Source organism: Petromyzon marinus, chromosome 12, assembly GCF_048934315.1.
Source record: "Petromyzon marinus isolate PM22_M1 ecotype Great Lakes invasive population chromosome 12, UKy_Petmar_22M1.pri1.0, whole genome shotgun sequence".
In the NCBI taxonomy this organism is placed as follows: Eukaryota; Metazoa; Chordata; class Hyperoartia; order Petromyzontiformes; family Petromyzontidae; genus Petromyzon; species Petromyzon marinus.
This window is the reverse complement of record NC_133678.1, coordinates 3,818,688-3,841,895: the sequence shown is the minus strand read 5'-3', so window position 1 is coordinate 3,841,895 and position 23,208 is coordinate 3,818,688. Positions and strand designations below refer to the sequence as shown.

General features: G+C 41.5%; 1 protein-coding gene across 4 annotated transcripts in view; it reads right to left on the bottom strand.

Moving 5' to 3' along the window:
• Positions 1–23,208, bottom strand: part of LOC116941663 (adhesion G protein-coupled receptor B3-like) — a 71,199-nt gene that overhangs the window by 12,908 nt on the left and 35,083 nt on the right. For all 4 annotated transcript variants that reach the window (XM_032952972.2, XM_032952974.2, XM_032952971.2 and 1 more), the window contains 12 exons: positions 22,094–22,162; positions 21,694–21,802; positions 20,729–20,875; positions 17,571–17,640; positions 15,457–15,559; positions 14,737–14,780; positions 9,459–9,588; positions 6,714–6,820; positions 6,270–6,372; positions 5,370–5,520; positions 4,686–4,755; positions 3,563–3,629 (listed from right to left, as the gene is read on the bottom strand). In XM_032952972.2, coding sequence (XP_032808863.2) covers positions 3,563–3,629; positions 4,686–4,755; positions 5,370–5,520; positions 6,270–6,372; positions 6,714–6,820; positions 9,459–9,588; positions 14,737–14,780; positions 15,457–15,559; positions 17,571–17,640; positions 20,729–20,875; positions 21,694–21,802; positions 22,094–22,162 — 1,170 coding nt within the window. The remainder of the gene's footprint in view (positions 1–3,562; positions 3,630–4,685; positions 4,756–5,369; positions 5,521–6,269; positions 6,373–6,713; positions 6,821–9,458; positions 9,589–14,736; positions 14,781–15,456; positions 15,560–17,570; positions 17,641–20,728; positions 20,876–21,693; positions 21,803–22,093; positions 22,163–23,208) is intronic.

Genomic DNA, 23,208 nt, shown 5'->3' with positions numbered 1-23,208 from the left:
AACCCTTACTAGAAGTGAAGAATGAATGGATTTCATACATCAAATTACTGTCACATTTTATGCCATCTTCAATACACACCCTTTGTAACATCTCAGTAGAATTACAAGAAAATAAAATTAAGGCAAAATGTAATACTATCTAAGTGAATGTATATTCAGTTATACGAGATATATTGCATTTTTTTAAAATAAATGTGCGTATATTTTGCTTCTAGCAGATATTTTACAAGGGACATTATACATGCATACTTTTAGATATTAAATCTTGATTTAAAGCTTTCGTGACTGCAGGAATTCACACTCTTGGGTCTTAAAGGGAGTGCTCCTAATCTCAGCTTGTTACCTGTATAAAAGACACCTGTCCACAGAAGCAATCAATCAATCAGATTCCAAACTCTCCACCATGGCCAAGACCAAAGAGCTCTCCAAGGATGTCAGGGACAAAATTGTAGACCTACACAAGGCTGGAATGGGCTACAAGACCATTGCCAAGCAGCTTGGTGAGAAGGTGACAACAGTTGGTGCGATTATTCGCAAATGGAAGAAACACAAAAGAACTGTCAATCTCCCTTGGCCTGGGGCTCCATGCAAGATCTCACCTCGTGGAGTTGCAATGATCATGAGAATGGTGAGGAATCAGCCCAGAACTACACGGGAGGATCTTGTCAATGATCTCAAGGCAGCTGGGACCATAGTCACCAAGAAAACAATTGGTAACACACTACGCCGTGAAGGACTGAAATCATGCAGCGCCCGCAAGGTTCCCCTGCTCAAGAAAGCACATATACATGCCCGTCTGAAGTTTGCCAATGAACATCTGAATGATTCAGAGGACATCTGGGTGAAAGTGTTGTTGTCAGATGAGACCAAAATGGAGCTCTTTGGCATCAACTCAACTCGCCGTGTTTGGAGGAGGAGGAATGCTGCCTATGACCCCAAGAACACCATCCCCACCGTCAAACATGGAGGTGGAAACATTATGCTTTGGGGGTGTTTTTCTCCTAAGGGGACAGGACGACTTCACCGCATTAAAGGGACGAAGGACGGGGCCATGTACCGTCAAATCTTGGGTGAGAACCTCCTTCCCTCAGCCAGGGCATTGAAAATGGGTCGTGGATGGGTATTCCAGCATGACAATGACCCAAAAACACACGGCCAAGGCAACAAAGAAGTGGCTCAAGAAGAAGCACATTAAGGTCCTGGAGTGGCCTAGCCAGTCTCCAGACCTTAATCCCATAGAAAATCTGTGGAAGGAGCTGAAGGTTCGAGTTGCCAAACGTCAGCCTCGAAACCTTAATGACTTGGAGAAGATCTGCAAAGAGGAGTGGGACAAAATCCCTCCTGAGATGTGTGCAAACCTGGTGACCAACTACAAGAAACGTCTGACCTCTGTGATTGCCAACAAGGGTTTTGCCACCAAGTACTAAGTCATGTTTTGCAGAGGGGTCAAATACTTATTTCCCTCATTAAAATGCAAATCAATTCATAACATTTTTGACATGCGTTTTTCTGGATTTTCTTGTTGTTATTCTGTCTCTCACTGTTCAAATAAAGCTACCATTAATATTATAGACCGATCATTTCTTTGTCACTGGGCAAACGTACAAAATCAGCATGGGATCAAATACTTTTTTCCCTCACTGTATATAGGCGTGAGAAGGGTGCATCAAGGTAGGCGGGTGGAGCTAGAGATCGTCCAACCACAGAGGCTGGGGCAGTGGACACCCAGCCTGTCAATACAAAGACATCCAACCTAGTAATGGAACTCAGAGTCAGTTAACATCAGTAGAAAGGATGGAAATATCATAGCAAGTTAAGACTTTACCTGGTTAATCACGTCCTTCCAATGATTGCTCAATTTGTACCCATCTTCTAGGTTTTTTTGGGTGGCTATGTAAAACCTGACTCCCACCACCATCCAGCCCAGAAGAATTCCCTCATCAAAACCCTACACCATAGGGCCCGTTGCATCTCCGACCAGCACCACCTAGCCAGTGAACTGGAGCACGTACACCAAGCCCTCAAGATGATTGGATATTCGGACTGCACAATCCGTAAAACTGTCATCCCAACCGTGGGGAATAAACATCAGAGGACCCAATCAAAACCATCACCTTGCCATACATAGCAGGGGTCACCAAAAAGGTTTCCAAAATCATGAACAAACACAAGATCCAGGTTCGATTCAACACAGTACATAAAATTCGTGATCTGATTCCATCTGTGAATGATGTGATCCCTGACATGCAATACCCCGGTGTCTACAAACTAAGTTGTGTCTGCGGCAGTAGTTACATTGGGGAAAGTAAACGACGTCTCGGACCGTGTTTGTGAACATAAGGCTGATCTGAAACACGGCAGGACCAATATCTCGGCAGTGGCTGATCATTGCTTTAATGCTGTGGGCTCACACGATATTAATTTTTCCAAGACGAAGGTACTCTGCAAACCCACTGGCTATCATCAAAGATTTGTTCATGAAGTCATCCAGATATATAAACACAGACACAACTTCAGCCTAGAAGATGGGTACAAATTGAGCAATCATTGGAAGGACGTGATTAACCAGGTAAAGTCTTAACTTGCTATGATGTTTCCATCCTTTCTAACGATGTTAACTGACTCTGAGTTTCATTACTAGGTTGGATGTCTTTGTATTGACAGGCTGGGTGTCAACTGCCCCAGCCTCTGTGGTTGGACCATCTCTAGCTCCACCCGCCTACCTTGATGCACCCATCTCAGGCCTATATAAGACCTTGTCTCAGCAGCTTTCTCTCTCTCTCACCTGAAGACGATTGCTTGTGTTGCGATCGAAACGTCGTGATCTATTATTTTTTATTACATTTTAGACATTACTACACTATTCAGAGTTTTCACGTCTTTGTAAAGCATCGTCATGGCACGTAATGCCCATGCAAATGAAATACAATCTGACTTCTTTTTTGAAATGCTTAACACATTAGTGCGGTTACTGCCAATGCAGATCATTCGTGGGACTTAATCCTCCATAAAATTTGCGAGCGCAGGCCAAGAATTCACAGGCTTGGTCAGTGTCTGGACAAACTCATTAGTCGCATTGCCAGCACAAACAGATGTATCTGGACAAACACGTCAATCGCATTGCCAGTCCAAACAAGTGTACGCCAAAAGAAACGACACCCAGGTGGTTTGGCAGTGAACTTGCACTTTCATTTAATTCAAGCCTGCCTCCAAGTATCTTAAATTAAGGCAGCCAATTGCATGCCAAACTGGTTGAGATGGATTTGGATTTCAATCACAGGAGACAGTCCGATTAGTGTAAGACAAAAAAAAATTGGATTATCAAAATGGGGTTTTGTTATTTTTTTCTCCAAAATCAATGCATGAATGAAATGTCATACTCCCTAAATCAATTCGGAAACACCATTATTGATATTAATCCATTAAAACGGGAATATAATTCTACAGCATATGGCACAAATATGCGAATGTTGTAGGCCTATTTATTTTATTTGAGAACTACCAATTTGTATTAATTATTATAGACCTACCCATTTAAATGTTTTATGTATTATAGACCTACCAATACCACCCCCGCAGCTGGGCCAACAAAGGCATAGAGGAGCCCTCCATCGAGCGACAGCCAGCAACTGAAAAGCAAAGAATTTGGGAAAAAATCACGCACACGCATTGATTTTTGTAACGCTTTCCATCATGTATTCAGTCCTACAAAGTGTTTCATAATTATCGGTACAGAAGCTGATTTGCTAGCTTTTAAGGCAAAAAGCAATTGCATATTTGCAAATAGCATTTTTTTCCTCTGCTTCGGGTCTTTCAAGTTTTGGGCAACGCTATGAACCAATTTGGCTAGCTTTCTCTAAGGTAAGCACTTAATATCAGCACACCTTTATACTTCTTTACAAGCACTATCATGATATCATGGAACGGACAGACAGAGCTAATGCGTGGGTAACACTGCTGCGTATATATCATTATTTTCAAATGAGATATGAATTGGGAAACGGGGAATCGCACACGCATACGGCTGAGTAGTCAATTTGTAAACATGTGCAGTAGTGGAGGGCACAATTAAAGGACATTACAGGGGCCCTGCCACTGCCTGTTTGAGGGGAGAGTACGCCCACTGCATTTACAACTCGGTTATAAGAGGCAGCTCTGATTTAAAATAACAACATTAGCATGAAAGTACGAGACATGACAGGCTCAACTATTTACTGTTTGGGCAGAGGAAAAAAAAAGGTCAAATATTCTCTGTGCAGTTTAATTAATTCGGATGATGTCCAACAACGACTCAAACAAATATTTGTATAATCTTGGGCGTGTTATTTATTCTTCCAATTGGACTACAAACACAAAGAGGGAGCAAAAAACACTTTCTGTAACCGAAGCTTGATCCTGAGATGCTAAACATGAGATGTCAAGATGATAAGATAGTGCGACATTAATTCCCCCCTTTCATTTACTCTACATATGCATCAGCAGCATCGTAATTAAATAAATTGCCAGACCTTGCTGTCCTATGGCTATACCACTACAGACTCCACAGATGTATGCAACTTATGTTTGAGATGCCAACTAGAATTGGCTCATTGTGAAATTATGTTAATTGACAACACAAGCGGGACTTATGAGGCTATTAAATGTTCTAATGTCACCGTGACCAAATAATTGTAAAGACTACTTACTACTGAATGGTCCCATATCCCTTTGTCTTCGTGAAGCCAACAGAAATAGCAACGATAAGAGCAGGGAGACCTGCGTATGAAGAAAAAAACTGTTAGCGTGTGCTCGACAAAGATTGCTTGAAACAATATATACACGTTGTATGCACACATACACAAATGGTGAATTGGAATACGGTTTTACGTTGCTGAGTATTGTTCAAGACTTGTTCCTCACAATAATATTTCAAGTGGCTCTCTCTTTACTCTGCACATGGCAAGTGCTGCGTTCCACAGTAGTTTCACAGCGAGAAACGACGTTTCCGCTATGTATAACCCCAACAGAGTACTTTGCAGGTAATGCTTCAAATTTTGAAAATTTGGTTTGCCAGAACGCAATTGCCTGACCCTTTCGAGTGATATCACATGACCTCGAACGGTGTGAAGCGGACAGCACATAAAATTTACGGTAAGTACGCCAAGGATGCCTGCCGGATTAGAACCGCGAACCTCCGCAACAAGCGGCAAAAGGCGCTGCCGCTCGGCCGTGTCACCGCTCGCAAAGGTCATTGGGTATGTAAGCACTGGTTTGCAAGAAACATTTAAAGGTTTCCGCCTGATAACGGGTTTATTTAACCCGCAAAGGCTCGGCCCGTACAGCAACGCGTGTTTGCAATGCACGGCACGCATCACAAGTCGATCACTGACCCCATCCGAGGCAGAGGAACCGCTTGCGGACGATCTTGCTGCGCTGCTGCCCTGTGACGGCAAGGTAGGACTGCCAGGCCTCGGTGAGGACCCAGCAGAAGGACGCCAGAAAGAAGAAATGGAGGAAGGCAGCGATCGCTGTGCAGAAGGCCTGCAGTTAAAGAATACAAAACACATCATGCGTTTTTCTGGAAAATTTTGAGCAATAGCATATGCAAGCAGGACCCAAAAATGTGTGTCCACATAGCAAAACAAATGTTTTAACGCATTGGCATTATGGGTTTCTATACCAATATTATTCAGCACCATTTGTCTAAGCAAGCAAACTCATGACCAGTTTTGACTTTCTGGGTCTCATCAGCAGTCGGCCATGTTTGATCAAAGTTGCTACTGTGCCAGATGTTATAGGCATAAGCTCCTTATCCAAGATATGGGGCCCTGATCAAGGAAAAACAAGTGCTATTTTATATACACTCATGCATTATCGTGGAGCATTATGGGTAAAATCAAACATCAGCATAACGTCATTGTATATCTGCACATGTTAATACAAATGTTTTAGTTTATTGGCTTTTCAGAAACATATGATCCAATAGCATTAGCCTCAAAAGCCAATAGACCAATATTATTCATTAATATAGATTAGCAAAGCCAAGATGTAAATTTACTATTTGTATTTATATGGGGAGACAGGAATTAGTTGTGCGTGTATATAAAACTAAAAGAGCACTGGTACGATGTCAATGCGGGAATGAAGCATTAGATTCTCATGCTATTTGCACATCTTTTCTGATTAACTGCTTATATTTTTGCATTTCGCAAAAATGTTAAATTGTCAATGATTGCAAAAGTCCTGTGAAATATCGTTCCATTTTCTTTTGTTATGAAAATATTTCAAACCTTATTATTGAGCTGTGCTTGTCCTGCCACAATGAGGGAGTTGGATAAGATGATGGAAACACAGAAGTTGATCAAAATAACAGATCTTTCTGATTTGATTGACCTGCAAAAACAGAAGGAAAAGCTATTTATGTTATTGGAACACATTTGCGTGCATTTTTTATTATCGCAAAAGTTATCTATTTCATACGGAGAAATGTGAGTCAACAAAACAGATATTGGGTCGCAAATTATGAACATGAGCAACTTGAATTTTAAAAAAGCATCTAAATCAAGTGCATCTCAAGAAAATATACAATAGTGAGAAGGACTTAAAAAATCCCACACATTCTTCAATTACTTATGAAAAGCTGCACTGAATGTCAAGGGTCATTCAGAAGGATCCTGGGAGGGGGTTTGAGAGGGTCACGACTGATTTGTTTTAAACAAATGTGAAAAGCCTACCTCCAAAAGATGCAGTACATGATCATTAAGCAGACAAGCGCGAGAGAAGAGACGCCGCATCCAATGACGAGGGGGAATGACGATGCCTCTGCAATGTCCATCTTTGGCTGTAAAAAACGAGACGTTTTAACTGAACGCATGCGTGCATATCGTGCAGCATGTTTAACTGCACTTGAAAAAATAACCATTGCGATACATATGATACATATATAGTTCGAGTTCCTACGATGTTTAACTGAATTTATATTTTCATTAGCACGGTCCACACCTCCGATTGCCACTGCTGGCTACATACGGTGCAAAAGATCTTCAACGTACATACAAACACAATCATACACGGTTTACCACGAAAAATGTAACCACAATTAAGATGGTAATCACAATTACAAACTAACTACGATGAGTATTAATTTTGGAATGCGGCCAAGGGGTGTATATATATGTCTAAGGGATGTGTTTACAATTTTTTTGGATTAATCGGCCAAATATTACACTCAAGAGTAGACTTGAAATTCTGGATGATCGAGACAAAAAACAAATATTTATCCGAAAGTACGACTTCACAGGTAACTACCTCACCAATGTTACGTCACTTCTGTACTTTTCCCGCCAAAAAGTGGGTGCCACGTGGCATCGGGCGATGCCACGATTGCTCACACGAAGACCCGTGACATTATTACAAAAAATAAATGATCACAAAATCCCCAAAATGATCCAAAGTTGTCCTAGAAAATCGAAATCTATTTCTGAAACGTTCAAATCTGAAACTTATCTCCAGTGCATGCAAATTCACCGACACTTTCATTCGACCAACTTAGAAAAAGATTAAGTACGCCATGCGATTTAGCGAATGTAGCACAATGTTGAGATGACCTGTCAAACTGTCTGCTTGACAGAATCTCTGGTGCTAAATGTGCAAGCATCGTGTTCCTGTTGGCAGTAATGTATCGCGTGAAGAGAATGCAATTGGAAAAATAATGCTGCAGAGTGGAAAAGATTCTGGGGCTTTAATCTGACAGAGGACAATAACGTTTGGGCCTGTGGGAGGTGTAAAGTCACTGTGGGCAATGTCTTAATGGTTTTCCTGCCCTCGGCAGCTGAGGAGAGACCACAGACGATACTATTTTTTTTGTGGGGGGGGGGGAGACTATAACCGCAAACTGGAATAAAGTAATAATTTTCTAAAATGTTGTTAACAATTAATTGGCGATGCGTCTGATGTTCAAGGGGAGATTATATGTACCGCTGCAATATATCTTGCGTTTTACGTAAGGAGTTCATTCTTTAGTTTTACCAACAACCCGAATGCCATTTTTTTATTATACTGAAGATAAATGTGTAAGCAAAGATAACCAGCAACATCATATATATACCAGCAATGTTTGTAAGTTACTTTGGCTATTATTCCTTATTGCCACATTTGTACGTACAACATCACAGCACCAGCAACGCAGCAAGAAGAGTAAACATTGTAAAAAAAACCCTACGTTTTATTAGGTTCCTTTGTAGATTTGTTGGCTAAAATAACATTGACCGCCCAATGTTTTCGTTCTTTTCTTTCGAAACAAAAAAAGCATCCATCCAAATTGCTTTGGCAGTCAAATTGGCGGAACAAGATTTAAAAAAAATTGTTGCATTGGAGGGGCTTTTTGTGATGACCCGGGGGTAACTGTGAAGGAATGGTACTCAATTTAGAGATGAGCGGCCAGTTCTGTGGGGATCACTAAGCGGGCCCTCTTCCGTGCAAAGATCAAAGCTTTATCGACCACTCCCAGGAAACACTGGGGCACATGCACGTGGGAGTCCAGTTTGAATTACCAGCAGGCAATTGCCTCTTTCGCTTATTCATCAGATTGCATTTTATCCACCCTTTTTTCGCTTCTAAAATGCACATTGCATATTCCGGTTACACAATTTCCCTATTCGTTTAACAATAAGCCCATTGATTGCATTGTCGTAATAAAATAACAAGTGGCACTCGAACCTGAGTTTGTTCCCCCCTCTCTCTGGCTCTTTTTTAAACAAATAATATTAAAATACAAATAACACAACGTAAATTCTTAGGCAAAACAGCAATTCAATGCAGGTGTATTTGAGTTAATAAAATTCGTGCACATTACCCATTGCTTACAATGTCGGCATTTGTAGACACTATCAACACAGCAAATGTTAAGCCGGTAAAATGCGTTGTGCTCGAACTGCACTATGCTGAAACAACATGACCCCATGCAGAGACGTCTCTGCATAGCTTCCAATTCCCATCAACTCAACATTAATTAGGGTGCATCCGCGAAAATAAATAAAAAAACATCGCATTGTAATGGACAGACAAAAAAAATCCCAAACGTTATTACGGGAAACCTAAAAAAAAAACATTTCATCAAACACCCCAATAAAATCGAGCCCCACGATTTAAATACATGCATTATGCATACAGAACATAACTAACGGCAGACAAAACACCAAGAGATATTAAACAGGCTCCGTGAATATATTTACATCCATCAGCCGTCTGTTTACAGTTCAGATTTGCTACTGATTTAGTACGCCGGAAGATTACTGTCAAGATAAACCCACAAATCTCAGTCATTTTTTTTCTTGCAAAAATATTATATTCGGAACAGCCAACGGTATGCTCCGCATTTTAACTATTTGCATGCAATCTGGAAACGCGTGTTTAATAATAATAAAAAAAGAGCGGAGGGCGCGATGTTTCACGCACTGAATCGGAGCGTCTGCACTCACCTCTTGAGGCGTTGGGTATGGAGACAAAATGGCGAATGCCGAGAAGCCTTTACAGAGGCATCTGGTCTGCCAGGAATCTCCGAGCACGGTGGCGCATGGCTGTCCCAACCAGCCCTCCGCACGTCCGTGCCTTACGGGCGCACAGCGCGCACATCAGCGACAGACGCGTACAATTTCGGACGCGCGATGCACCGTTCACTCATTGCATCGGCGGGCACACGCGCGCACGACACGCGTCGCAAACAAACACGCGCAGCCAGGCTGGGAACAAAAACATAGAGGCTTGGTACACGTGGAGCGCAGCAACGAGCCGCCAGCTGATACGACATGAAATCCGCTCTGAGCAGATGTGCAATGGGGTGGAACGGAAACGGATGAGTGATTTTTTGATAATGAAATTAATGCCCTAGATTGCGTGCGCTCTATCCCCCGATGACCAACAGCATATGCACAATGAATGGTGCTTTGAAATGGCCAAGCTTGGGCACAATGTATACGCAGTGTTATGAATATATTCGCGCCGACTTAGCTACCGTCGGTAAGAGGGTGCATGAAAAAAAACTTTATGTTTTGACCATTAAAAATGTAATAAAAGTTAGCCAGAAAAAAAATCTCCAGACTCACGTGACTCTGATAGAGATTACATACATGTCAAAATATGTTATTTATAAGGAATAATGTAGTAACTACATAATCATAGTTTAATTTGTATAATCGGTTTGTTGCCACTTAATATTATGTTTGCTATTACATTCGCATATATCTCAAGTAGACGTTAATATATAACTAAGCCAAACTATTGTTTATTTTAATCAGGTAAGGCCCAGTAAGCTATAGATATCTTTTTCAGAAGTTACCTGGCCACAAATGATAGCTCAATGAAGCGGCTCCTCGTGTGGAAATGTATAGCGGGCACACATACTCTAAACGCACGTTTCTAAATGTGGAGGGGAAAACCGGAGGACACCCGGGCAGAAAATAAAAAATAAACCACGCGAACCACGGGGAGAACACGCACACTCCAAATACACAACAAGCGTCAGGGTCGGGATCGAATCCACGACGTCCCGTATAACCAGGCGAGGTTGTTAACATCTCATCACAACCGGTTCTTAAGCACATCCTCTGTGCACGACATATGCAACGGTTCCAGTTGGTCACGCTACATACGCTCGCACAACAACTATTATAGCGCTCTTCCACAACCGTTTAATTGAAATTTGGACGGCAAATTAAATGACTATTTACCATTCTAAAACGGCATCTGCAACAATTACGCACGCGGGTTAAACAGTGGCTTGGCGACAGCCCCGCAACGCACCGCTGGTGTGTGCGGTTATTTACGGCTCAAGATTATTCTCCGAGCGTGTGAGACAAAAGGCAGAGAGTTCTTCTTCATCTTCTTTCTCCCTTCACCGGCCAAATTGAATCGCGCCGCACTCGGCAATTACCAATCGTATTTTGGTCGGGTTAATCGCACAAAGGAAATAACCGGCACACGTCCATTAAGACAATTAAACACGAGCGCGCCCACAAGTGTCGCCCTGCCTGCAAGCTTGTTACCGCCAAATGTACCGCCAAATGACATGCAGCATTTTGCGTAACGTTAACAAAAACAGGAATTCCCGAACAAACCTTGACACCCCGTCTCCCAGTACCTGTCAACCCCTCATCATTGCCTATCCTTATTGCAGACCAATTCAGACCTTATTGGTCACCCCGTGCCCCTTATGAATTCTCAACGTTCATCCTACAAAGTCCCATCACAAGGGAGAAACACAACCAAATAGACAACACATTATTTTGCCTGTATGGAAACGGCTGTGCGCCGTATGGACCTGAAAACTCAATTCCCCTGTACAAGGACACGGGATTTAAACCGTGTGGTGGGTTGACATCTGTGCCACTTTTGCTGAGCGGCGGTTCGCGACCATGGCCACGAGCAGGCGACTCGCATTCATTCTTGACCGCTTGCCTCTGAAAGAGCAAGCGGCCCGTCGTGCCGCTTGCGTTCTCGCACCCACACCACCACCACCACCACCACGGCCACCCTCCCCCTTTGCTCGCAGAGCCGCCGAGTATGAAAATGATGGCCCTGCCGTGAATACAAATCGTCGGGGCGAAGGGAATTGACAAAAAAAAGCCGAGGAGGCTGCTACACCCCCCCCCTCCTCCACCACTCCTCTCCCCGTCTTCCCGCCACATTCCAGAGGCACTCTGCGCTGCGTTTAAAATGACAAGACGCCTGATGTACTATTGTATATAAGTACTACAGAGTATGGGACTATCAGCTCTGTCGTGTTTGCAGGGGGAGGGAGGGGTGCAGGGGCAGAGCCCCATCCCCCCAACCTCTGCTAAAAGCATTTAGTCACCCTTCTAAATTATTTGTCTAAGTAAATAAATGCGGGTAACGATATTTGCATGCGGCTCAAGAGCCGAGTGCATGGGTAAATGGAAGCAGATCATCAAACATTTGTATTAAAAGTTTGTTGATTGTGCCCCATCCTGGGTTAGTATATGCCCCTCCCCCCTGTTCATTCGAGAGGGCTGGCGAGTATTGTGAAATACATCTTAGAAGCGGTGTCACGCATTCCACTCATAGTGTATGTGGATTTTTACAGTGAATGTCAAATTACAATAGCGCAAACGATTAGCAATTAAAATTGTTTCACTTGTAATTGCGATTCACGCCAACGTACAGAGCGGACGGTCCCAGGAATGTTCCCAGCAGTCGCACTGCGTTAATATTAAAAAAAAAAATTCCCTCCGGAAAAAAAAGAAGAACACAAAGAAGTCACTCAGGATTAGTATTCAGACTCTGCGGTGTGTAAACAGACAATGAGTTTACCACAACTACTACTTTGCTTTGGGCAGTGTTTATGAACGCAGTGCGGTTTTTTTTTGCAGTGTCACTGCAGATTGTTAATCCCACTCATATTCTTTTACCCATAGCTGAATGGTGATGAAGTGACAATCGTAACAAAAATATCCCATGGGGCTATCCTTTTCAGAAGGCATGCGATGACACATTGAACAATCAATTAACATTGACGCATGCAACAAATAACTTATTTCGGAATGTATGATTTTCCTCTCATCGGGAAATTACAGGCAACGCATATGTTAATGTCACATTTAGGATAATGGAGCAAAACAAATGTACAGATAGGAAAAAAAAACAATAAAAATGAGGTGGTACAATTGATATAAAAAAAGATTAAGCTCTTGAATCGAATCCCGTCAGTAAATTGTGACACTTTCAGAATGGGTTGCATGCACGCTCTCTACCGAAGATGGAATGTGGGACCTTTTCCGGAGGCTACATTTTAGACTCACTCGGACTACACGGGGTCCCCCCATGACAGGAGACAATGCATCAATGCAGCAAGTGCACTGGGGCACGTTGTTATTCTCTAAACAACTGAACCAAAGGTTTCAAACAAGACACGGTCATTGTGCAAAATGCAACAACAAAAAATTCATAATAAAGGTTTTTGGGTTAGATCGCGTTATTTATAAATGTGTCGCAACCCTCCACCACACCCGACACGGCCACTCAGCAAAAAAAGTGTCACGTTGACAAAAGACAAATAGTTCACTACTTTAGCCCACCGGTGTGAAGAGTGAATCCACAACATTTACAGTTTGAGAACGACGTTTCGCTGGTAATTACATCCAGCGTCATCGGGCAATTCCTCAGAATGGTAAAGCCCTCTCCACTTGCTCCCGATCTTAAATAGAGCAGCAGGGTGACGTCATCATTTAACTCATTCAGGTGCAGTGATTTGAGGCGGGGGGGGGGGGATATTGTAATTATATAATCGATTGGTAATCAGTCAATGGTTATGATTAGTAATGAGTTGTAGATTAGTAATTAGTTGTAATGTGTTGTTGTGATTATATGCTACGTTAGTAATCCGTTAATTAGTATGTGTTTCCCCCATAAGGAATTGTAATATGTATTATTTAATAATACGCTTCCAAACTGCAAAAAAAAAGTTCCATCGGCATTTCCTCAACAGTGCATTATGCTCCTATTGTCTTAGATCACCAGCGAAATACATTTCAGTCAATGTGACAGAATGACAGCAGTAGTGTCGCACGACTGCTGTTGTCAAGGTGGTCACATACACATTGCAACATAGGACTGTCACGTGAAGCAATCTAGATTTATTCATGATACTCAAAATGTAAATGTACAGCAATCTGCATGGGGTTATATTCATATCGCACTGAACAAATGTTAATGGGAGCACAATGACAGGCGATTAATTGGCATGCGTGATGAGAGACAGATTTGGTGGAAATTCTGGTGATGCCCATGCCAACAGCGTTGCAAGCTACACACAAAGTAGTGTTTTTTTGGAACTCATTTCAACTGGACATCTGTGCCTTTACAGTGACGTACTACGTTTAATGGTAAAATATGATACTGTACTGTAGTTGAATATGATAGGCTAGCCTGGCGTTCCATGTGTATCACATGTAATGTACAGTATTCTGTTATTGAAGTTAATGTGATTATATATAATATATGTACGCATACATGATGGTACGACACTTTTCACACCTCCGATTAGCACGGTTGGCTACGTACGGTGTGAAAGAAGTTCAACATATGTACGCACGAAAAGGTTTTCACATAACAGTGCTATAGAAGCCGTTCGTAATGTATTCCATGCTAAACGATCATAAAGACTATTCTTGGTTCTTTCGGTAAAGTCACGTAGAAGGGAAATAATAAAATAATAAAAAATGAAACAATAAAATTCTCGCGACGTTTCGATTGCTTGTATTGCTTGCGTTGCAATCGAAACGTCGTGAGAGTTTTATTGTTTTATTATTTTATTCTTTCCCTTCTACTTGACTTTACCGAAAGAACCAAGAATAAGAATCCCTGCAGTCACGAAAGCTTTAAATCGAAAGATCATAAAGACGGCAGGGTAAATGCGCAGTGGGTGATGCCTGATTGGAGACGTCGCAACAGATTCACCATACCAACACTGCTCTTTACAAAAAAAAAAACACACACGATCAAATAATCGACGCACAATGCGCCGTGTTATTTAACATCAACCGCCATTAGTCGCAGTCAAAGAAAACTTAGTATTCACTGCCATCTGGAGGTGTCAACAGCCAGAGAGAGGGATGTAAGTCAGTGAAAGCAGCAACTTCCCTGGCGTGAATGCTAATGAGGCCGGTTTCATTTGCAACCATGCAAATGAGCTGCCTTCCTGCGCAAAGTCCACAAGAGATGAAGCAAAAGTTGCATACTTACATTTGGGTGTAATTCCAAAAGACGCAGAATGATTCAGTGGTTGACTGCAAAGACAAATGAACAAAGCAACTTTTATCTGTGAGCCTTCTGCAAATTATTACGCTGGCAAGCAGCCACCGCCGCACTTATGAGATTTTGAGGGTGCTCTACCCAGTGACTTGTTCCCCACGCTTATTGGCTAGATTACCATCAGGTTCGAAAGAATGAGAAAAGTTCCCCCCCAACGCCCCCATCACAGATATAGTAGGAGTTCGTCATCTGCAATGATACATTTAAATTTACGCAACCATTGGCTAACCGGGTCAGTTTCCGAGCCCATCACTCGAGCATGAGTGCGTATTTCAAGGTTTCCGTCATGGGCAATCAGCACTGGTCTCGCCGTTCTTGAAGAGAGGGACAAAAGGCAGAATCCAAAGAGTACCGTGACTTTTTTTTGTTTTCATTCCAAAGGCTGTGGGTGTCTCTGAGGCCGCATCTATAACATTTTGGAGGTGTCCAGAGTCCCAGCAGCACTCGCTGTCAGAGTGCCTCCGTATTAATCATTGCCGCTACCACCGCCACCACCATCAAGCGTTCCTGTAACCTAGCTCAAAATGTCTTTTTTTGTGCCCAAATTGCAACCAACCTTTGTGGTTAAGCTGAAACAACCATTGATATAACCGCAAGGATGCAAACTCGGACTCGGTGAACCTGCGATGCAACATCTGTCTGGGTACTCACGTTGTTCAGGTGCGAGAGCGTGATCTCAATTGGAACGTCGATGGCACTGGGCATGGGTCGCATCGTGAGGGCAAACACCTTGGAATTCACAATCGTCGAGTTCCTGCGCGAGGTGGGAACAACGCGGCACTTTGTTGTTCTTTTGCATGTGCGTATCAATCGAGAGATGGTGCAGTGCACTTGCTAAACAACGACAATTTGACATTATCAACACGGATGTACAGTGCTTTAAATGTGACCAACATTTTGAAAGCAAAGAGATTGAGTGCATTCGAAGAAATCACAGCCACAATGTTGGCAGACAACGGGGACTCTCTTGAATGCCCATACGAGGCGCATTGCCAACGCCACGGCGGACATGTTGGAGGGTTAGAGGGATGGGAATTACGTGGGAAAAAAAAAAACATATCTCAGAAATTACCAACAGATTACTCAAATCGGGACTCACACTGGCCTCTTGAGTTTTCAAGCGATTAAGCAAAATAAACTTAAACTCACACTACCAAGTGTGTGTATAGTTTTATTTACCGAGCATAAAACTGCAATTGAACTATAATTTTATCTAATAATGGATGATACCTTTATCGAAAGCCGATACAGTGAGTGTAATAGCATCAGGCTACACATGTGCTTGGATACAAAGAATAAATAAGTCAGCTGTCTTGGGAAGAACGACAATACAGGAGGGATTGCGATACCATGTGTTATTTTACAAAGGCAAGCATAATCTGCAATTCCATTGCGATAAATAATTAAATTCCTGATGTCAAGAGTATAATACTGAGAAACTAGATTTTTATATGGACAAGTATGTCACCGATGCATTGCATATTCAGTTAAATTAATAACATTTAAATGTGTAACTTCATTTTCCTAAAGGTATGCCAATGTGATTTTAAAAAAAGCTTATTTCACTGTTTAAAAATGTGCTTCTGTCAAAATTGTGTAATTAAATTCTGACATGAATATTAAGTTCTACATGAATTCTAACTGAAAGTAAAGTTTGCTGTGTCCTTTCACAAAATACATATGTTCATGGTCTTTCGCGAGATAAAATAAGTGTCTCAGCAAATATTAGCTTATACAGTTTTCTGAACTACATTAGTACTAACTCAACTCAACCAGCAGTGAATAATGAGGCTCTGACATTTCACTGTCTTCACATGTAACATTTTAGATCTTATTTTATTCATATAGGTTAGCAGATCTTTCTTACAAAGCCAATAAACAGGTAAATGTTTATTTCATGACAGTTCTAACTATGGCAGACTTAAAATGTGTTCTGTTAACACGAATGCCATATAATAATAATAGGGTTTTTCCCCTTTTTCCTGGCAACAAAACTGAAACCTTTTTACAAGGATTCATGTCTGCATTAACCACAATACCTGCAGTCAAAATGCAAACAAAAAACATGCTATGATAATATATGCATTGTCCTTGAAACTGATTGGTCCACACCAAGGGACGGCTTTCTTTTGAGCCTCGACCCAATTGGTGCTCGACCAGATGACGCCAAAAGGCATACAGAAAAAAGGGGAAAAACCCTATTATTATATTTTGGTACTGGCAACAGAGGTCTAATGATGAAATGCCATATTTTCTAATAATATAGGACAATAAAAAAGCTCATTTATATGCAGAATACAGAAGTTTTTTTTAAATTCCGAATAATAATGTACAGCTTTCTCTCAATCCACTGCTGGATGAAGCCTTCCCCGTGCTCTGTTCGTCAGAGGGGTAATTTGTCCATACTTCGCAATGCTGGTCAGTGCGAGTTGAGAAACTCGTTACTTTCCAACGACCGGTTTAGACGTCACCCGGCAGCGATGATAACCATGGCCGGGGATTGAACTCATAGGGCTGGGTTCACAGTGCGGTAACCACTGCACCACAATTCCACCCAATGCATTAATATTGCACTAAATTAATCAGCTGTATAACGAATTGCTATACATATAAAATAAATCAGTATTTTAAATGTAAGGATTTGGTATCGACAAAACAATACTTTGAAATGGAAGATTGCACTGGCAAATTCAAATCGATTTATGAATACAATTTTCATATCTGCGGCATCATAAACCATCCGAGTCTGCAGGTGCGTGGCTCACCTTGATATTGGAAGGAGCAAGCCTATGTTCTTGTAGAGAATGTTTCCAACAACAGCAAATTCTCCCTTTTCTAAGTAAATTCAAAGAAAACATTTTACAACCGATTGTTAACATTTTAGATGATTATTTTTACCGAAATTATATAATTTTCATGACTAGCACCGAAGCCAAATGAATTAAGTACATCCCATAACCTCTCTTAGCCATGTAACAATGCATCAGTTCACAAATTAAATTGGACTCGTGTGCTAATGACACACAACATCGAATCACAGTGTGTGAGTAACGAGTTATTAACTATTTATGTGCATGTAATGTACATTATGTGGAAATATTGCATGATTTTCTATTCCTGAAAATGCCTCATATGTTCAGGAGCTGAAAGACAAAGTTCAGGTCCTCCTCCATTGAACGGAATCAAACTATGGTGGTTGACAAACTGGTCCATAGTTTGGGTTGCATGGCAACAGTCATACTGTGGCGTGTCTTTAATTTTCCAAATATTAGATTAAGGCTAATGGAGGAAACAAAAAAAGACAACTTCACAGACTGGAGAGTAGAAATGACACCAACATATTTGAAAGCCGAATCAAAACTGTGATGATTAATCCCATTTCTGGTGAGGTGACTCATAGTGCACCTACACCTCCTTGTTCAGGAGCAAGGTGACACAAAAAAAGCATGATATGCAACGTGCTAAGTCAAAATCCTGTCATGAAAATTGTCAATGCATCTTGCGGATCTGACATTTAAAGAAAGAATGACATCTTTGACTGGTAATAAAACGTAATGCATGCTGCAGAGATTTTACGTGAAAAATGTAAATGATTGCAGTTTGCATAGCGATACATGTTTTGATGTCCTTGTATAATTTACATTTTAAAATGTGAAGGAAAGCATGATGCACGTTTCAAATATGCACATATAAACACATGTTAAATATATATACTCTGGCATAGCTTTAAAATACATGTCAGGTTTGAAATGTAAAATAATGCATGGTAAAAGTGATTTTCATTACTGACATTAAGATATGTATTAGGTGTAATTCTCATATCTTAGTAAGAAAGGTAGCACAGCAGGTTACATAAAGAGCAGGTTGATGCGTTTGTACTTGATCAATTGTAAATATTTAAACAAGTCTAATTCATATTGGAACTTTTCTTATAGACTGGAATGGCAATGAAAAAAGTGAATTCAAAATTCTGCACCTCAAATGATGTGTATGTAGATTCGGTGTAATTATATATCTTAATTTATTCACACAAGACTCAACACTTCTCAAGCATTGATCCTAAATTATTTTTTTTTATAAAAGACAGCACTGTGCAGGAAGTAAAAACTTTTCAGAACTGGTATGGAGTGAAAAGTTTAATAAATGCAATGATGAATTTATGTTTAACCCTCACATTGATATTGCTAATATCAATCATCCCCCTTTGGCTGCAAGTCCATCATTATCCTTCACGATTGGCCATCATCCCATCTAGCGATGTGTCCAGCTCATGCCCACTTACTTAACAGTAAATGTGATGATGACTTTAACCTGTTCTCAAATTCCATGAGTTCCTCTCTCTGTTTCTCATTGTAAATCCAAGTGTAGTGGCCTTATTGACGATGGAGACTTATTCTTTGGAGGCAACACGTATTTATTACAGACACTTCACTGTACAGTGGCTAATCTGATACTTGAAGAGGTAACGGCCTCTTCACCCGTACTCTATAGAGGGAACGTTTCCCGAGCCTTAGCCCACGTTAGCTCCCTGGTTCCCTCTATCCTGGTCCTCTCTTAAGAGGCTGTCTGACCTGGCCCAGCTTTGGCGCAGGTCCCAATCACCAGCCACACGAGTCCGGCCCTCAGAAGGACATCGGCCCTCGTGGCTCTGGTGTCACACCCCCTGGCTTGCTTTGCCCGGCCCTCAAAAGGACAGCGGGCCAAAGGAGTTCCAGGGTCCGGCTAGTCGGTCTTCATTCTTCACTGGCTCTTCATCTTGCTTGAGTCGAACTCCCTCTCAGCTCTCCGGGTCCCACCTTTTATACTGTCCCTCACTGAGGGGTGGGGCTGGGAGGGATCACAGCGTCCCCCACAGCCCCCCAGGGTGGTGGCCGTAGCGGACGTGTTTGTGGCCACCGCCCTACAACCGCGTGTCACCCTCCCGTAACACCTCGACACAAGCATCGAAATCCCCATGCTCCGTTTTCATATCAGGTGATATGCACTAATTAAAAACTCCCTTCTTTGCACAGATTGGTACATTTGGTTTTTGCAATACTAATTATAGTGTTTCCAAAGCACAAAGAGCCTACTAATTTGGCCATTCTACTATCCTATTTGAAAAAGGAAAAGAAAATGACAGTGGTTCAGAAACGTGACAAGAATAAGCCGGGACAGGAGGCCGTTGCATGGTGCTGAGACAGAAGCAGAAGAAATCAGTAGGGGAAGGCACAAAACCGGGTCCGATAGAGCGAGTGGTAAAAGATCTATAAGAAAAGCGATTGAGATTGAGTGAAGCAGTGGCACTAGCTAAAGAAAGATAACCTTGGCAGAAATTGGTACAGCTTCATGGTCCATAATACAGATTTTTTTTGCTTCATCGGCACTAGTAAGCTGACAGGAGGGTCAATACATGATACTACAAATTAATTTTACACTACTTACTTATTAATGAACCATGGGGTGTGCTTTATAGAGTATTATTTTTTCTTAAGAATACTCAATTCCATAGTCTTATAAAACTACTTTGTGTCTTGACTTAAAGCTTTCGTGGCTGCAGGAATTCATATTCTTTGGGTCTTTCGGTAAAGCCACGTAGAGAGTAAAAATAATAAAAAATATCACGACGTTTCGATCGCAACACAAGCGGTCGTCATCAGGTTAATTGCTTGTGTTGTGATCGAAACGTCGTGACATATTTTTTTTATTTTTTCTATCTACGTGGCTTTACCGAAAGACCCAAATAATACTGTGTCGTCATATTTTCAGTTTATATATATATCTCAATACATTCGACTGCATTGAACCTTTACAACTCATTTTCATTCGGATTTAATTCAATTAATCACTTACATGCCATGCCCTAAGTTCACGAAGCGCAAACAGGATTGATTTGACATTGTGCTTCATGTAATATATCGGACTTAAATTAAAGGTCCCTTACCTGACGGGAGAGAGGATATGACGTACTTTGGCACAACCATTTTGTCTTCCAAGTTACGTGCCCACTCCACCATCCCATTCCTGCCTTTCATCGGAAAAATTATGTCCGTGTTGTCCTCCGTGATCAAGAACTTGTAAATGTTGATTACTGAAGAGAACACACGTATGTTAATTTTGCACTTCAAAGAAAGTAAAAGCGCAAAACTGAACTCAACTTTAGACTGCAGGTTTGTTCGACATTGGATCATCTTGACCAGTGTTACAGTGCCTCCCCGTTACGGATGGACAGACAGAGCAAATGTGAAAACGCTTTCCACTTTAAATAGATAGCGTTAGAAACATGTCCTGCTGACAGCATTGCACTGCATTTAGTTCACCATCAAACAGTCCGCTGCTGTATTGGAGACTCCCCCAGGCTGTGGGCCACGGCAATTAGTTGACAATAGTTCATCACGGTCAGTCCGGGGTTTGTGTAGGCAGATATTATAGACGGGGAAGCTTCTAAGTCTAGTACAATAATAGATTTTGCTGCAGTGCTTTCTCCTGCCAACGCCTTGTAGCCCCATTGCTCAACAATAATAATAATAATTAACAGCCTTTTCTTAATAAATCTCCTGCTAGATGAAGCTCCTGCGATGGCGTGCCAGTCATGGAAATTGTTTTTCACCCCCACCCACACTGGAGGGAGGGGAGGGGCAAGGGGTCGCCGGGACGAGTTCAGATATCACTCGACACCGTGGGCCAGGAATCTAACACAGGTGGCCGGCTTTAGAGTCCCCTGCCCTGCGCCACTGGGCAAACGTTTCACCCCACGGTAACTGAATACCGTTTTTACAAGTGTAAATATTTATTAACCAAAACTGGAACTTTTAACGAAAATTATCCACAAATTAACTCACGGACCTAAATGTGGTGCATTTATTTTAAAACGATATACTATAAAAGCCATGAGGAAGTAATCGTTACCTAAATTTTCTGTGACGAGATAAAAAGTCTGGGCATTCTTAATTCCATTTCCCATGACGTGAATAAAATCTTCCACAATTTTCATCAGTGCAATGGAAGCAGGATAAATCTGCAGAATGAAAATATTTAAAGGTTACTTCATACATATTTTTTTTACTTAGCATATCATTACGACATTATTGCATAATCTAATGTTGAGCTTCTCATATATATCACGAATATAATATAAATAATTATTCTGCAAGTTATTCCACGGAATTATAAAGTTGGAGGTGTCGAAAAACGGTGTAAGTCATATTAAAATTGTTAAAAGTCAGAATAATACTCATTTTGAAAACCATTTATGAACTTATGGAATAAGATGTTTTATAATAATTTAACATAAATGTGAGTTGCTTACCAGTTGGGCATCATCCCACTTCTCTTTGTTCTCTTCAGATAACAAATTGCTGACGACTTGAACAAAATTCTGAAAATAATTGTCACAAGGAAAGACATGGTCACTGCAAATTTAATAAACGTCGTTTTTTATCATCAGAGTAATATGAAAGTATAACGTAGAAATGTTTTTACATCACGCAAACGTAGAACGGTACAATTGAATCTGAACGTTTTAATTATGAATATATGTAAAGGATTATTCACGGTATTGGCCATTGAAAGTCTCAAACGACATATCCATCCGTGCAAAGATAGTGCATCAATGATTCACTGTCCTTACGCAACTACCGTTGCCTAGGTCTATCTTGCAAAACAAATTATTCCTACCTGTTGGCGATAAATACACTCTTTATTGCCACTCACCGACAGAAAAAATCCAAACACAAAGGTGCAGCCCTGCAATTGCTTGCTCACGCCACTGCTGGTGAAAGGGCCTCCACGAGAGGGAACTCTAGACAGCTAATTGACCAGCCCTTCCATGCTGGCCAGGCTACTTGAAAGAGGTGGGAATACCCACACTTTACCCCACGAGATGCGACCAACTGATCAACTGTGATTCACCCATGTATGCTGTTTGGTGGACTGGGGTAGGGAGGCTTAAGCTACTTGCCCGTTGTTTCGACTGTCACACTGGGAGGTTGACCGGTGAGCTCTGTATTGCAAGCCCAGTGTGCTAACCATGAAACAACAACAGAAGCACCCTAAGAGGACTTATGCCCGCATACATTTGCACGTGAAAAAAGACACGTGCTCTGCAGTGCAATCTGTACGCTGAAGCTCAATCAAGGTAAGACAATAATACGTCTTTCTATAACATAAATGCGTCGCAGCTCACCATGAAACGTGACATTTTTACGTAGGAACCTTTGATGAGAACGAATACGAAAAAAATGAACAACCCTCTGTCAATCCACTGCCGTGTCAGTGTTGCGGGTGGTTTAACCGCACTTCACCATGGCAGCAAAGTTAGTGGTGGGTTTGTGAGACGCGTATCTGGGACCGTTTTAGTTACCAAGCTCGCTCGTCCAGCGATGGCTAGCGGGATGGGGGAAGCAAAATCGTGGTTGTCGTGCC